At 37.8% G+C, this 16,575-nt stretch overlaps 2 protein-coding genes across 3 annotated transcripts; one reads left to right on the top strand and one right to left on the bottom strand.

Annotated features, from left to right (window-relative positions):
* Nucleotides 1-5,417: 5,417 nt before the first annotated feature.
* LOC306874405 (mitotic-spindle organizing protein 1) lies at nucleotides 5,418-6,917 on the bottom strand. The gene is made up of 3 exons (XM_079424434.1): nucleotides 6,673-6,917; nucleotides 6,343-6,488; nucleotides 5,418-5,844 (listed from the first exon to the last, which is right to left on the bottom strand). The coding sequence occupies exons 1-3, from the start codon at nucleotides 6,722-6,724 to the stop codon at nucleotides 5,815-5,817; spliced, it is 228 nt and encodes a 75-aa protein (XP_079280560.1). The 5' UTR covers nucleotides 6,725-6,917; the 3' UTR covers nucleotides 5,418-5,814.
* A 101-nt stretch (nucleotides 6,918-7,018) lies between these two features.
* On the top strand, nucleotides 7,019-14,420 carry LOC306874404 (protein aurora borealis-like). Of its 2 annotated transcripts, none has more exons than XM_079424433.1 (12): nucleotides 7,019-7,073; nucleotides 7,229-7,413; nucleotides 7,494-7,600; nucleotides 7,685-7,730; nucleotides 7,828-7,909; nucleotides 7,992-8,045; nucleotides 8,137-8,193; nucleotides 9,132-9,361; nucleotides 9,496-9,649; nucleotides 12,350-12,942; nucleotides 13,630-13,770; nucleotides 13,932-14,420. In XM_079424433.1, the coding sequence occupies exons 2-12, from the start codon at nucleotides 7,261-7,263 to the stop codon at nucleotides 13,950-13,952; spliced, it is 1,638 nt and encodes a 545-aa protein (XP_079280559.1). In that variant the 5' UTR covers nucleotides 7,019-7,073; nucleotides 7,229-7,260; the 3' UTR covers nucleotides 13,953-14,420. The 2 variants fall into 2 exon arrangements, with proteins under 2 accessions (XP_079280559.1, XP_079280558.1); XM_079424432.1 differs by having other exon boundaries at nucleotides 7,032-7,073; nucleotides 7,234-7,413.
* The last annotated feature ends 2,155 nt before the right edge of the window (nucleotides 14,421-16,575 follow it).

Here is a 16,575-nt window from a genome sequence, read left to right as displayed (position 1 = left end):
AAACTACAATATTTATATGTTACCATTTTTTTTCACTGCACCAACCCTAAACCTTTAAACAATATATTGTATGTTTAAGCTACTGTAGACACTTGTCTAAAGAAGTTGTATTGTGCTTAGTTGTTTAGGTTACTGCAAAGAATGCACAGTGGAGAAAAGGGGGGGAACTGAGATGGTCCAACTCCAAGCAGTGTCCAAGGGCCATAATATTTGCTGAAAGGAAATATTCCAACAAAGGTCATCATTGGACCCGTTCTTTTTAAAGGAATTATGTTTTAAAAATAATGGGATTAACCTACAATTATACATTTTAAACTTTCAATTAACCTTGCACAAGGGTATTGTCACTTCCACCAGCTTTAGATTAATACCAGTTGTTTATCACATACCTGTGAACAAAGAACCCTGTTGCATTGCATGCATCACGTAGAAGGTTAAAACACAATTATTAAATTTACAGCTAAACTATTGATAATTACATACTTGAACACACAGAATTCCCATTTAATAACAAACATTTCATTAACCTACACCAAACACAAGGGAATTTACATAAACAGTTACTGAAGGTGGATGCTATTACAGAGCTAAGCATTGTTTTTTAAATTGCTTTGCTAATTAAAGCAATTAATGCATGAATTAGAGGATGGGAATATGATAATTACACATCAACCTCAGAATACTTAATTGTGTTATTTGGTTTCATCCTTTTTAGAAGTTCAATTAACCAAAGTCAATAGGCTCACTTTGCAAACTCTTGATGGTGTTCGTCTTGTAAAAAAATCCATTATAAAACATTGACCATCAAGAACAACATTCAAGTGCTGTAGGAGTCAGATGCATATTGTTTGGAGACTGATGGTCACTCAAATATAGCTAGCAAAAATTATTTGCTGGTACTGATGAGTGATGTCACTGTCTCTGTGGCAACATTTATAATACTAATTCACAGTGAGGAATAAACTACCCCATCGCTGCGTATCATTAGCCGGCCTCATGAAGCGACACGCCTGGACCGCTTTAGTTGATAACATCTGTCATTCCAACAAACGCTCGCAATCATTCTCCACATGCTGTTGGTGTTTGTGTCTTTGTTAAAGGTGATTCAGTGGAGAGGTGGACCCTTGACCCATACTCAAAACAGGTGGTGCTTCTTCCACAAAATCAATAAATCTTTGAAGGATTACTATCAAAACATGTTAAACTATGAGGCATCAAAGAACACTATTATGTATAAACCAAGACGGCGCCGCTGATGGCAACTATAGTGCGTTGCTCACCAGTGTTTGTACTGTTTTTGTTTGTTTTTCCTGTTTTTTGTTTTTCAAATACGATCAGTTTTACCAGGGATGACCTGCTGAACATTCGGCAGACCACACCACAAAATCTTTTACCGGATTTTGATTTTTCGGACGTTTTGCTGGACATTGTAGCTGGCGGAGCCGTAGCTCTGGTCAAACGCTACAGGAGGCACAGGCGGGGGAAGCAAACCGGAACGCTCGTGAAGCTTCGTCAGTGAGGATTTAGAACGGCGCTGCCTAGCATCCATCTAGCAAATCTCCGCTCTCTACCTAACAAAACGGATGAACTCCTTCTGCTCTCCCGGACAAATAAGGATTTTTCTAACTCTGCTGCTCTGTGTTTCACGGAAACCTGGCTAAATGGCGACATACCGGACAGCGTTCTACATCTGCCTAATTACCAGCTGATCAGAGCAGATCGCGACGCGGAATCAACGGGGAAATCACGGCGGCGGGACGTGCTTTTACATCAATGAAAGCTGTAACTGTGTTGAAGAAGATGAGCTGCTCTGATCTAGAAACGCTCTTCATTAACTGCAAGCCGTTCTACTCACTGCGGGAGTTCTGCTCGTTCATTCTCGTGAGTGTCTACATTCCTCCGCAAGCGCACGTGAGCTCAGCTTTACAGAAACTCGCTGATCTGATCACAGACACAGAACAACAACACCCGGACTCTGTTTTAATCATTCTTGGGGACTTTAATAAAGCAAATCTCTCCCGCGAACTGCCAAAATACAGACAACATGTTACATGTCCCACCAGGGACAGTAATATATTGGATCACTGTTACACAACAATAAAGGACGCATATCACTCTGTCCCACGGGCAGCTTTAGGACTCTCTGATCACTGTTTGGTTCATCTTATTCCGACCTACAGGCAGAAACTTAAATCTGCAAAGCCTGTATTAAGATCTGTTAAAAGATGGACTAATGAAACAGAGCGGGATCTACAAGCCTGTTTCTCTCTCACTGATTGGTCTGTTTTTGAAGCTGCTGATGATCTGGACGAGCTCACAGAGACTGTAACATCTTATATCAGTTTCTGTGAGGATATGTGCATTCCTACCAGGACTCATCTAACTTGCAACAACGACAAACCATGGTTCACTGCAAAACTCAGACAGCTCCGTCAGGCCAAAGAAGATGCTTACAGAAAAGGGGATAAAGTCTTGTACAAACAGGCCAAATACAGACTGGAAAAGGAGAGCAGAGTGACAAAGAGGAATTATTCTGGCAAGCTAAGGAAAAAATTATCTTCCAGTGATCCTGCTTCAGTGTAGAAAGGAATGAAGGATATCACCAGTTACAAGAAACATCCCCCAGCACTCTGGAGAATCAACAACTGGCAGACGACTTGAACGAGTTTTATTGTCGTTTTGAAAAATCACCCCACACCCGCCCTGAACACCTCTCTACACAACCATTCACACCTCCAGCAACCCTCCTCTCCCCCACACCTACAATTCAAATCAGTGAAGAAGATGTGTGCCAGGTCTTCAGGAAGAACAAAAGAAGGAAAGCACCAGGCCCAGACGGTGTGTCACCAGCCTAAAAATCTGTGCTGAGCAGCTGGCCCCCATCTTCACACAGATCTTCAACAGATCACTGGAGCTGTGTGAAGTCCCCTCATGCTTCAAACGCTCCACCATCATCCCGTGTCCCAAAGAAACCCAAAATTACTGGACTTAATGTCTACAGACCTTTGGCCCTAATGTCTGTAGCCATGAAATAATTTGAAAGACTGGTTTTGGCTTATCTGAAGGACATCACCTGACCCTTACTGGACCCCCCTGCAGTTTGCCTACAGAGCAAACAGGTCTGTGGATGATGCAGTCAACATGGGACTGCACTTCATGCAGCATCTGGACAGACCAGGGACTTATGTGAAGTTCCTGTTTGTGGACTTCAGCTCCGCTTTTAACACCATCACCACGGAAACCCTTCAGAATAAACTGACCCAGCTCTCCGTCCCCACCTCTGTCTGTCAGTGGATCAACAGCTTCCTGACAGGGAGACAGCAGTTTGTAAAGCTTGGTAAATTCACATCCAGCACTCTTACCATCATCACTAGAGCTCCTCAGGGCTGCGTACTCTCCCCACTGCTCTTCTCCCTCTACACCAATGACTGCACCTCTAAAGACCCCTCTGTCAAACTCCTGAAGTTTGCAGACGACACCACACTGATCGGCCTCATCCAGGACGGTGAGGAGTCTGCTTACAGACAAGAGGTTAAGGAGCTGGCTGTCTGGTGCAGTCTTAACAACCTGGAGCTCAACACGCTCAAAACTGTGGAGATGGACTTCAGGAGAAACCCCCTGCTCTCCCCCCACTCACCATCATGAACAGCACTGTAACAACAGTGGAGTCATTCAGATTCCTAGGCACCACAATTTCTCAGGACCTGAAGTGGGATATTCACATAGACTCCATTGTGAAAAAGGCCCAGCAGAGGTTGCACTTCCTTCACCAGCTGAGGAAGTTCAATCTGCCACAGGAGCTGCTGAAACAGTTCTACTCTGCCATCACTGAATCCATCCTCTGCACTTCATTAACTGTGTGGTTCAGCTCAGCTACCAAATCTGACCTCAGAAAACTACGGAGAGTAGTCCGGACTGCTGAGCGAATCATTGGTACAACCCTCCCCACTCTCCAAGAACTGTACTTATCCAGAGTGAGCAAAAGGGCTGGTAAAATCACTCTGGACCCCTCACATCCAGCACACTCCCTCTTTGAACTGTTACCGTCTGGTCAACGCTACAGAGCTCTGAGAACCAGAACGACCAGACACAGAAACAGTTTCTTCCCTCAGGCAATCCCTCTCATGAACACTCAACAATGTGGAACAACTATAATACATTATCCATTCACCACACTCACTTATTTTTATTTTCTCATTTCTAATTTGCACATACTTGACCTGTACATACATAGTTGTCTATATATTGTTTTTGCTGCTTTGTACATTGCCTATTTGGATATTTGTAAATTATTTTATTATCCGTGTCCTGTCCTGTTGCTGTCTTTCTGTTGCACTGTGGCACTTCTGTCACTACAACAAATTCCTTGTATGTGTAAACATACTTGGCCAATAAAGCTCATTCGCATTTTGATGTTTGAATAAACTAAATAAGGCTATACTTGCCTTCTCTGATGCAATAGCAATTACAGTAAAGAAATAGGTGAAAACCTGCTTAAAATACTCTGAGGCCATCCAAGATGTAGATTGATTTGGGAACAGATTCGGAGAAATTCAGCTTTGATTCAGACAACTTATTTTTATGGGAGAAAGCAAAAATCATCGATAGAGGACTCACATTTTGTCCAGAAGAGACCATTTAAAGTAAAAAAAATCTTAATGTTGGATTTGTTTCTTACAAACACAGCTTCTCACTTTCACAAAAGACATTAATTGATGGACTAGAGTTGTGTGGATAACTGTGATGTTTTTATCAGCTGTTTTAACACCCATTCACTGCAGATGATCCATTGATGAAATAGTGATGTACATTTTTGTTTGTGGGTGAACTATTTCTTTAAACTAGAGCACATTCTGCTGAAAACCTCTCCTTGAGAAATGACTGGACTCGGGGTAAATATTTAGCAACAAGAGCAGACATAAGGTCGAGGTGATTACAGACACATAAATGAGTTCTCGCTGCAGGACTGAAACATTATGCCTCCTGTCTGCAGGAACCAAGGACACAGCCACCTCTCCCTCTCAGCACGGCTGGGTGTTAATGAAGCTCACGCCAGGTATGCTGCCTTTTGGGCTGATCTAAAATCTACAGTGCTTTTACCAAACGTGACCTTAAACATTCCCTGAGATTGATGTCAGATCTGTGCAAAAAACAAAACAAAAAAAAAACATCTGCGAGTTGGCAGAACAGGCCTGATGATCTGATCGAACTTCTTTTGTGAATTTGCTGCTCTGAAAACAAATATGCATGAGCTGCTGATACTACTCCTGGCCATGACACTTATCGTAAATTTGAAAAATAAATAAATCGTAAAAGTCTGAAATTATAATGCTGACAGAATACAAAGCAGAAGTAATTAACTATAAGTGCACTGCTGTCGCCATCATGTGGCTAAAAGATGTAAACGCACATGGAGGTACAGATCAAATGTTTTACTGATCAGACAGACGCACACATAAAAACAGAAATTTAGGGTAAAAAAAACCCCCAACATCTTACGAACATAAACAGAGGCAAAAATGTTTCCACAGAGTAATCTCTATTTTGAGGATGTTTTCCTTTCAGAATTATAATGAATTATAGTTATTAGTATACACAATATTTAAATAACAAAAAAGGAAAAACAAAAAGGAAAAAAAAGCACACTTTAACAGTCCAATTGTACATACTGAGGCACATGAAAGTAGGTCAAACAAGGCAAAACAACTGTTTTAACACATGAATCCTATGTACATGCTTATATACACAAAGCATTGTACAGTTTTCGGTCTTCTCAAACAGGGACCACTCTGACATAGATGAAATTTCGGCAGGTCATCCTTGACTAGTGCTGTTTTCAGAAGCCTAAAAAGATCAATAAAAGATGAAAGTTAATGACAAAAAATCTAAATAAATAAAAGTAAATGGTATATTTTAAGGCCTATAAGCTTCATCTGCCTTCACTATTTTTATTTAAATTGTTCTGCAGTGAAAAACTAATGTTGAAAAGTGGAAATATCGCCACCAAGCCTAATATGATCTGCTTGCATGAAAACAGAGCACTTGCTTTTAATTATTCCTTTGGCAGAAATTGAACAGATTATTTCTAAACGAACAAAAACATACTTAGAAAGCATTTTACAGAAACTCCCATGTGCTCCACAAGAAAAACAAACTGAATACCCAATATGTGATCTGCATGGTACAGCAACTCAGGATTTCAAAAACCATTTACACTTTAAAATGTAGACTAATCAGACATTGCCTAATTTATTAGGTTACTGATACAACAAGAATATTTATACATGCATGATTTTGCATAAAACCATTGAGTGGAGAGAAGCGGAAATAAGACTAAGTTACCTTTAATGAGTCCGAGGCTCTTCTGAGTTCTTTGATAACTGATGACAGGGCTTCGGGGTTGATCCCCTGCTCACAGAGACGGACACATATCGACAGAGACTCCATGTCCAATCCTGTATTCAACAGCCTGGATATCTCCAGAAGAACTGGAAACATAAGAACAAAACACAATGTATGTCACACAACTGCTCCATTTATGCGAATGAATCATGCAGTGTGCAATACAGAGAATGTCAAATTAGAGACATTATATTCAGTATGCTTTGAAATAGGTTTCGAAACAACAACATTTTAAAGAGCACGTGTTTGTTGTAAACATTTGAATCTTACCGTCCATAGTCTCGCGGACAGCGTTCATGTTTGCGCTCGCGGGACTAGCCATGATGCTACGTGCTAAAGCTATTTAATTACTTAACAAAGACCTAACACGCCTATTCCTCTTAATCCCTGATGTCTTCCAAACATTTACGAAATAAAAACCGGGCAGCGTCACAAATTTTGCATTACACAATATCCATAAACTAACTGACAGCAGTTTTGTTGTTGGAATCCTTTCAATAAAGTTTTAGATGTTCGAAAGGAAGTTGCAGGTCGGTCTTTCTCGTCAGCTGATTGGTTGTTTCGCAAGTTCTGCTGAATTGTGATTGGCTAGCACCTCTTGAGCGAAAATTAAATCAGACTTTAGAGCCATTCAGAGATCACTGTTTGGCTTGTTTGAGTGTCGTTGCGTCGTGAGTATTAATTAATAACAGTTATTACCAGATTTTGTCTTTTTAAACACATGTAAAGACTGTAGACTAACAAAGGTTAAAAATCCGTTCAATAATTGTTTGATCATTACTAATGAGGTGTAATGGTAAATAACTATTTGTTGATATTCTGAAAGCATAGCCTGGTTGGCTGGACGCCGTTTTTAAGATGGCAGATATAGCAGAGATTCATATAACACCCGAGACTCCTGGAAGACCCGCTTTCCTGAACCCGTTTGAGAGCCCAAACGACTATCACCGCCTGCATGAGCCCGTGGTGCCCAGCCCGTCGGTGTTCAAGAGCTCCAGGAGCACCTCAGCGGTGGGTTTCTGACTCTGCATTTGAGGGAAAATCATGAAAAAGGATACAAATGTCATTTCTGTTTGTGTTGTTTGTTGTAGACACCAGCCAAGTTCAAATGGTCCATTGATGAAATGGCAAATTTACTTCCTGTGGAAATAGACCCAGAGGACATTCACCGCCAGGCTTTGTTTCTGAGCCAAGCCAGGTATGTATTGCTGTTAGTATGTTTATTTTGTAGAGTTTTACAACAATGTAAATATTTAACTCTGTTGTGTTTTAACACATCAAGGGCAGATGCTGAGATTGAGGAAAAACGGCAACATGCTATTGAACAGGTAAAACAGCTTTACTTCTTATTAAACAATTCCCTGTTCATGAAAATGTTTTATTTGAACTAAAGAGAAAGATGTGTCATTATTTTTGTTTGTTCAGTTTTTCACTAAAGGTGCAATTGTTCCCTCTCCATGGGGACCACCAGCAGCTAAACCATCAGTAAAAATGCCACATCAGAAAAGTAAGTCATGGCACATAAAAGAGAGCTACTTTATTACAACCAATGTAGTTTTTAGGTATTAACTTAAACTGTCTAATTTTAGGTTCTTTGTCCCCACTGGTAACAGAGACACTTCAGTCATCAAAGAAAATAAATGGTTTGTTCAGCAGCTCTAAGCCGATTCATAAATGATAGAAATGTATGTATGTGGTTTTAGAGTAATTGGTCTTTGCTTGTTTGTGTTTTAGCCATCTGTCAGACGGTCCTGTCTATACCTGTGGACTTCAATCTTGAAAAAGTTCTTGGTAAACTTTTTTTTATTTTTGTATTTAAATTAATTTCAATTCAAGTTAAACATGTCATTTATTTATTTTTTTGTTCAAAAGGATTGGATCAGTAAGTTTCTTTTTTTTGAGAGAGAGAGAGAAATTAATATATTTTTTTTTCAGTGTTGCATTAAAATGATCAAGCGTGATGGTAAAGATGTTTATAATGTTACAAAAGATTTCTATTTTAAATAAATGCTGTTCTTTTGACCATTTATTTATCCAAAAAATGTATAACAGTTTTGACCATTTTTAAGCAGCTTAACTGTTTTAAACATTGATAATAAGAAATATTTACTGAGCAGCAAATCAGTATATTAGAATGTTTTCTGAATGATCGTGACACTGAAGACTGGAGTAATGGTGAAAATTCAGCTTTTGCATCAGAGGAATAAATTACTTTTAAAAATTCACAGATTAAAAAAATAAAATAATTGTTATAATATTTTGTAGTATTACTGTTTTTATCTTTTTAAAAAATAAATAAATAAATCCAGCCTTGGTGATCGGAAAAGACATTAACTTTAAAACTGTTAGTAGTGTAACTTTCTGTATTTTTTCTAAAATTATTTTAATCACCATTTTGCTGTTTTTTAATTATTATTATTACTTTTCATGGATAGTTAGACCTCATTAACTGAGAAATAAGATTAAATATTTGTCCTTTTAAAAACTCATATGAGAGGAATTCGTAATGGGAAAAAATATAAGTAAATGGTGAAAATACATTTTATTAATATTAAAACACATCTACAATGTTAGGTCAAGTACAAAAAGGTTAACAGTCTGACCTCATTGCACTTCTTAAATTTTGGGTTGTCAGTTCTTGTCTGTTGATGACTTAAATGTGGCAAATATTAGCATGCTTTTCTTTTGATATTTATATTAACTTGAGAATTTCCTCTCTGATGTACCAGGTGATTATTATAAGACAGAAGAGCTAACTGAACAGGTGCAGGAGAGCCTCAGCTCCTCTTCTTTGCGGCGGAAGCTGTTTCTTGATGGCCATGACAGTGGCTCTGAGTCCTCTACCCCTTCCAGCCCAGACAGATATTCCCATAATGTTCCTCCTAGCAGTCGAGAGATGATGTCTTCTGTTATTGTCTCTCCACTTCAAAGTGGCATTCCAACTGGGACGCCCTTGTCTGTATGTACCAGATCACAGATGATGACATTACAAGGGTGAAACTACACCCTTGGAGACCAATAAAATGTGATTTAAGGGTACTTGATATCTGAGATCTTTAAAATGTAATATTGTATTTTATCCATAATCCTCAGGGCCAGTTTTCATCCAGTCCCATCCAAGGCCAGGGTCGAGCATACAGTCTGGGCAGTGTCGCAAGTCCCATGTTTTCAGAAAGATCGTCACCTGCTTTCAAGTCTCCTATTCTGTCGCCCATCAGACTTCAGCATTCTGTGACGCCTGTATCAGGTGAGGAATCTGAGATGGTGCCAGTTTTGTTTTTAAATGTTGTATGCTCGACTATATATGCAAGTGCAGGGGTTCCTTTAACCTTTTTTGTCAGCTGAACCCCTTAGACATACAATTTTACTTGAAGTAGCCCCTGAGAAGGTAACATTAATACAGATGTTAATATTTCAATAATTTAAAGGGATAGTTCACCCAAAAATTACAATTGTCACTAATTACTCACCCTCATGCCATTCCAAACCCTTAAGACCTTTGTTCATCTTCAGAACACAGTTGGTTTCTGCATAAAATTTGAAGTCGAGCTGGCGGTGCCATCTGCAGGACAGTTAAAAGCGCTAAAATGATTTAATTTGCATTTGGGAAAGCAACATATGTCATTAGAAACGTTTATAAATCTGTTGTTGTTTACAAAGAGAAGTTTCAGTATCTCACAATCCTCCAGAACTCATTCTAATATGCTGATTTGCTGCTCAAGAAAAAATACTCATTATTATCAATGCTAAAAACTTTTGCTGCTTAATATTTTTGTGGAAACAATGATACCACTCAAACATTTGCATAAGATTTAAAAAAGAGAGAGAAATTAATTTTATTCATCATGCATGTAAGTGATAAAAAGTGAGTGAAGACATTTAAAATGATTTATTTTTTACTAATATTTTTATTAAAGGAAGAATGGGGTGACATTACATACAAAGAGTTGACAAAGTTTTTCTTAATTTTACTTTTTTCCCTTTCTATTTAAAATGATTTCCATTTAATAAATGCATTAACAAATTCAATTACTATTTGATAAATGCTGTTCATTAAACTTTATATTTATCATAAAAGAAGCAGCAAAATAGTTTTCAACATTGATAATCAGAAATGTTTCTTGAGACAAATAAATTGTAATGATTTCTAAAAGATCATGTGACACTGAAAACTGGAGTAATGAAGAATTCAGTTTTGTATTATATTTTATAATATTAAAATTGAAAACTTAAAAAAAATTGATATACAGTATTGCTGTTTTTTTAAACTTTGTTGATCAAATAAATTCAGCCTCGATGAGCAGAAGATATTTATTTCAAAATCATTAATAATTGTAATGTTTCCAAACTTTTGGCAGGTACTTTAATGATAATAACGATTCTATATACATTATAGTACTTTATTCTAATATATTATATGGTTATTATGATTATTAAATGCTGCTTTTTATTTTTTACAGGACAATCGTATGCATTATTAGAATATAAGATATATCTTTTAATGTGCTAAAATATAAATTTTTAATAATAAGTGCTGGGGGCATGGTTAGATTTTCCTTCTTTTTTTATCTCTAGCTGATCACATGCCTGTCTATTTGAGGGAACTAATTTAGCTCCTAATTTAGAGCAGGGTCTAAAACGGTTCAGTAGGAACTACCAGCGATGTAGTGTATGCTGATTGGTCAAACGCATAGGAAATATTGGCTACCCGGCAAAGCTATGTAAAAATATTTACTCCAGGAACATGGGAAAACAGCGGTAATGGCATGTCTGCAGCATTGTGTTATCTTGGCCTCGATGATATGCAACACTGCAAGTTGTCATGGGAGATTTAGTCTGATTTTCATGCTCTTTCAATTGCGTAAACTGTGCATTTACATAACTGTTATGTAAAGTCTCGGTTATTGCAAAACCCACGACACACAACAAAACGGCTCCAAACCCGTCGTCCTCCATTCACCGGTTGCTGATGTCTGTAAATGCCATGAAAAAAGACGTTGCTGTCGACCGCTTCAGAATTCCAGCTGCTGGTGTGAATGCAACCAGGAAAATGGCCCAAGGGAGAAATTGGTTCTCTAGGAATGAATCTGCTGGCTAATTCCTAGAACTAAGTTCCTTGAACTACTTGGTGCAAAAGCGCATAGACAGCAATGGAACTAACAGATTCAAGGCCTGAAAGGTAGTAAGGACATCGTTAAAATAGTCCATGTGACATCAGTGGTTCAACCGTAATGTTATGAAGCTACGAGAATACGTTTTGTTTGCAAAGGAAAAAAACTACTTTGTTTGACAGTTTCTCCTCTTCTGTGTCAGAGATTACCATGACGCATGCGTGTGATGCTGCTGACACAGGAGCCAGCTTTGTAACGTAGAACCCAGATGCGCTGGGGTGTGTTTACAAGCAGAAGACGCACATTGTACATAAAACAGTCTTCCTAAAATGTCTGAAGATTTCAACAGATGACAATTTTCTGCCCAGCCTTACTTATTTGAACCAGAATATACAGACGATAAATTCAGAATGCCAACTCGTACGTTGAAGAGTGACACAGAAGAGGTGAACCACTGATGTCACATGGAGTATTTTAATGATGTCCTTACTACCTTTCTGGGCATTGAACGTGTCAGTTGCGTTGCTGTCTATACAGAGTCAGAAAGCTCTCTGATTTCATCAAAAATATCAATTTGTGTTCTGAAGATGAACAAAGGTCTTATGGGTTTGGAATTACATGAGGGTGAGTAATTAATGAATTATCCCTTTAACAACACATTTGCATGTTCATGGTTCTCTGATGTCGGATAATAGTCATATGACATGCAAGTAAATGGCTAAAATATTAAATCATTTTTGTAATTATTAGCTCTTCACCAACTCACAAACCCCCGCTTGGACTTTGGATCGTTTTTGGAAGTGTATGTGAAGTGACCTAAAACTTTGTCTTTATAGGTGAGAGGAAAAGGTTGTCGTTTTTGTCCCCCAATGGCATTCCTATGAGCAGCTCAGACATGGACATGAACCGATGTGGAGAAAGCCCATTGGTGGAGGGCTGTTCCCCTATTCGAAGCTGCTCCCCCTTTCAAACCCGACCCAGAAACAGAGCTTGTTTGTGGGCATCTCCTACTCCCATTTCCCCTATCCTTTACACAAACCTCCAGGACAAGGAGAACATCCATCCCAGTGAACCTTTACCCACCATGGACCTGGATGCTAACTCGACAGGACCTCATGCCCAGCGAGATGGACACCAATCTGGGGAAAGCGAGTCAGAGGCCTCCGTGGCTGTTTCTGAGCAAATGGATCAAGACGAGCAGTTTGTGAAGGACAGTGGAGGAGATGAGACTAACGTGAGGGAAAATGAGGATGAAGTTATCAGCAGGAGCATAGAGGAATCCTGTGCTTGGGTTCCTGAAGAGGACACTGTGTCACCAGCTAGACTGTCCAGCTCTCGAACAGGCAGTGTGCCTAATGCTGAGAGTACGCACATGTTTGTATCCCTGCTTGCGGAAGGAAGCATTACACCATACGACATTAGCATGCAGGTTAGTATGCGTGCTGTCAGATGACCAGAATGCCAGCTGCTTCCAAGTAGCCTCCAAACACTGGACAACTAAATAAAGAGTCGCTTCATCTGTAGCTCAGCAGGTGTAGCTGACATAAAACCACTGCAAAACTGGCTGGAAGCAGCTGCTGCTGTACTGAATCTCTTTTGCTCTAAGAACTTTAGTTAGTTTTTTTTTTTATGTTAAAAACAGGAGAAGCTTAAAATATTTCTAAAGCATAAACTAAAAATGTAATTAAGCATAATCGCTCTCTATAATATTAATTTTAAAATAAAATCATCATAATAATGACATATATATATATATATATATATATATATATATATATATATATATATATATATCTCTGATCATTTTATTTTAAAATTAATATTATAAAAATGTGCGTTTATATCTAAAGCACAAACTTAAAATGTTTAAAGTTTGCTCTAGATTAAGCAAATTTTAAAATATATTTTATTGAAATATGCATAAACTTTTTTTATTATTAAATTAGCACTACTTAATGAGACCAAAATGTAGTAATCATTGTTACTATAACTTAATTGTTATTGTTACTATAAGTTAATGCTTTATAAATGATTTTTGCAAGCTTTTATGATGGAATTGTGAACTACGGTCTTCAGCTAATTGTTAGGCTTAATCTGTCCCTCGTGTTCTCTGCAGGTGGATAGCGGTTATAACACTTACTCAGTGTGCACTGCCAGCTTAATGGACACCCTCAGTTCAGACAGCCAGAGCAAGGACATGCTGGACACACACACTGCTGAAGAGGGTGTACCTTTCACTAGACACACTAAACCAAAGGTAAAGTCTCACACACGCACTACAACAGGGAAAAAACATTTCACTCTGTATCACATTTTGTTGCTTTAGTTTTGCACACTCAAAATACACTGTATTATAGTTTATAATTGATGATAGAATGCACTGTGCATAACCATACTAAGAAATGTTCTGTTCTGCAGTTGTTCGCCCTGCCGCACTGAGCATGAAGGACAGAACTGGCACTTTACACACTCTTACCCCCAAAGCTGTGGAGGAAACGCATTTACACATTACGCTGTATGGTGCTCATGTCATCTCATATGAATGCTGAATACTGTGGTTGGTTTTACTGTCTGAGCCTTGTGAAAGTTTTTCTACCGACTAATCTACAGTATTTATTCTTGCTCCAAAAAAGAGATGACTTTGGGACTGAGAAAACTTGAATTAGATTCAAGATTGGGTTTTATTGATTATGAAATGTAGCTTTCAATTACTTGTGATTTGTTAAAAGAGGGTGGCAGATATTTAACCATTTCCTCTAGCTGTTTTTTAGGCCTTTTTTTTACAGTTTTAAAATTATTTATGAATTAATCACTAACAAACATATGGAGATGCTACAAGGTATACATATTATGGTGACGTGCATCTGAATTGTAATAAAATGTCTAGATAAAGGCGATAGTGTCCTTAGCTGTGTGCTTTGCCGTTCTTAAAGGGAGCAAATATTGCACATGTATAAATATAGCAAAGGTTTTTCTTTTTGGAATTCTACGCATACCACAATATTTAGGGTTCCTTTGTCATGGGAAATCAGGGAATTTAAAAATTATGATTTCCAGGCCTGAAAAAGTTATGAAAATCAATACAATTTTCAGTTATGGAAAAATCATGGATTTATTTTTATTATTCTACTTTATCCTAAAATAAACTAACATTTTCAGTTTAATCATGTAGTCATATAATAGATATAGATACAGCTATCAAATACAATTCTGCACAAATTGTCAGTGGCTCGTTCATGTGTATTGTATTCAAAAAAGGTTTTAGCCAAATGTTTTTTGAACATTTGTTCTTATCAATGAAGTTAAAATCAAACTAGTGTCAACTTCTAAATTAAATGTTGGGGTTTGGCATTTTAGTTTTAAGTCATGGAAATACATTGATCAGAAAGAGTGGCACCCCAGAACATAAGGGAAGTTGGTTTTCTGAAAGATCACACTTGTCTCTGTGACAGCCCATTTCAAATGATTGTATTCACTCTACGAATTTCTTTAAAAAAAAAGTCCTTTTAATATGGTGTGTTTTCAATGAATCTCAGATTTGAAGGATGGCAACACCACTATTGCTCAAATAGAATGTATAATAATTCCACAGATAGTCTCAGACTATAAAATAACAGTACATTACCAAGTTAAAATGTAGACAAAAGCAAAAACATTACTGGTGTACACCGATTTAAAAAAAACACTCCTTTCATGTCAATGTTTTCCACTTATGCGTTCATTCCAGTTTCCCTTGTAGATGAGCCGAAAGGCTTTTCATGTAATTTTTGCTTTTATAAAGAGTATTACTGTTGGTGCTCAGGTGTCAGCGGTCAAGCTTGGGTTTTTTAGCCTCTGGTTCTGACTCAGGTACAGGTACACTAACCCCAGGGATCTGGAAAAGACAAAACTATACTTTAGTGGATTAAGAAGGAAAAAAAAAAAGCTTTATTTCTATATAGTTTCAACTGTTTGAGCCTGATGATCTAACGTGTCTAGAGTTGCAGCTTATAACAACCAACAAGTTTTGAAACCAAGGGGAGATATCACCACAAATAAACTATGGGGACATAAACGATAAATGAATGGTTTTTGTAAAAAAAAAAAAAAGTGCATTAATTTACTTATTTGGCAAATTGTGTAATCCCTTAATTAGCGCAAATGATGCTCATCAAGATGATATAAAACACCATGTCAGAGTCCTGATCAGCCTAAAGAGGTTTATTTTGTGATAAGGGGCTTATTAAAGAGGTTTTTACCTTATAAATCATATAAACTAGTTCAAATTATTTTACTGTAAGAAAGAAATTGAGAATTGATTCAAGAGGCATGAAACTTGCACAGCGTAAGAGACTGGTCAATCATAATTTAGAAGTTATTATATAAAAATAATTGCAGCTGTGATTGACCAGTCAGAATCATTTCAGAAAGCCATGTAATTATGTGGTTGCAGTATCTCCACAATTAAAAAATACAATAAAAAATCTAGAAAACAAAAAGCATACCACTGGTTCAATGAGCGCCATTCTGATCCTTTGATGCTGGATGTTGGAAGCGTCAAGGCTGATTGTTACTTCATATTCAAACATGCGGAAAGTGTGTTCCACCGACTGTAGGACCCTGAGGAGAAAAAAATAACGGGTACAGTCATGTATACATAATCATGCAATATCTTAAGAATATGACGTGCAAGGCTAATATCTGACTGATATCAAAGTTTATCCGCACCTCAGAGTCAAATTTGAGATGAGGGCTGGGTTTCCATTACAAATTTGGGGATGAGGATGATGATGGCATTTTCTCTTACAAAAAGAATGAAGCCTTCCTCATTTATGATTCCCCTATTCTTAAAAAAGTTAATAAAGCTTAAAGACACCATATATTAAGGAAAATTGCGACAGTTATTCCACAAGTCATTAAAGTCAGGATTTTTTGGTTTGCACTTCACCTGAGTGTGGAACGCCACTGAGGCTCTCTGTGCATACTGGGCCATTTTGTGTCTAGTTGAGGTTGTTGCATAAGGATGACTGCTTATGCTTGTCCATCAATTCTGGGTATGTACTGTCTGCGTTAATAGCCACTG

Source organism: Barbus barbus (genome assembly GCF_936440315.1).
Source record: "Barbus barbus genome assembly, chromosome: 8".
Taxonomy (NCBI): Eukaryota; Metazoa; Chordata; class Actinopteri; order Cypriniformes; family Cyprinidae; genus Barbus; species Barbus barbus.
Note: the sequence above shows the minus strand (reverse complement) of the source record. Positions and strands in the feature narration are given on the sequence as shown.

What these genes read in the sequence shown, in the direction of transcription:
- LOC306874405 (XM_079424434.1), bottom strand. Translation starts at nt 6,724, where the DNA reads ATGGCTAGTCCCGCGAGCGCAAACATGAACGCTGTCCGCGAGACTATG. An exon ending in TGTCCGCGAGACTATGGACG is followed by an intron (nt 6,489 to 6,672) that starts GTAAGATTCAAA and finishes TTATGTTTCCAG; the next exon opens with TTCTTCTGGAGATATCCAGG. An exon ending in GAGCCTCGGACTCATTAAAG is followed by an intron (nt 5,845 to 6,342) that starts GTAACTTAGTCT and finishes TGATCTTTTTAG; the next exon opens with GCTTCTGAAAACAGCACTAG.
- LOC306874404 (XM_079424433.1), top strand. Translation starts at nt 7,261, where the DNA reads ATGGCAGATATAGCAGAGATTCATATAACACCCGAGACTCCTGGAAGA. An exon ending in GGCAACATGCTATTGAACAG is followed by an intron (nt 7,731 to 7,827) that starts GTAAAACAGCTT and finishes TTGTTTGTTCAG; the next exon opens with TTTTTCACTAAAGGTGCAAT. An exon ending in CAACTGGGACGCCCTTGTCT is followed by an intron (nt 9,362 to 9,495) that starts GTATGTACCAGA and finishes CATAATCCTCAG; the next exon opens with GGCCAGTTTTCATCCAGTCC.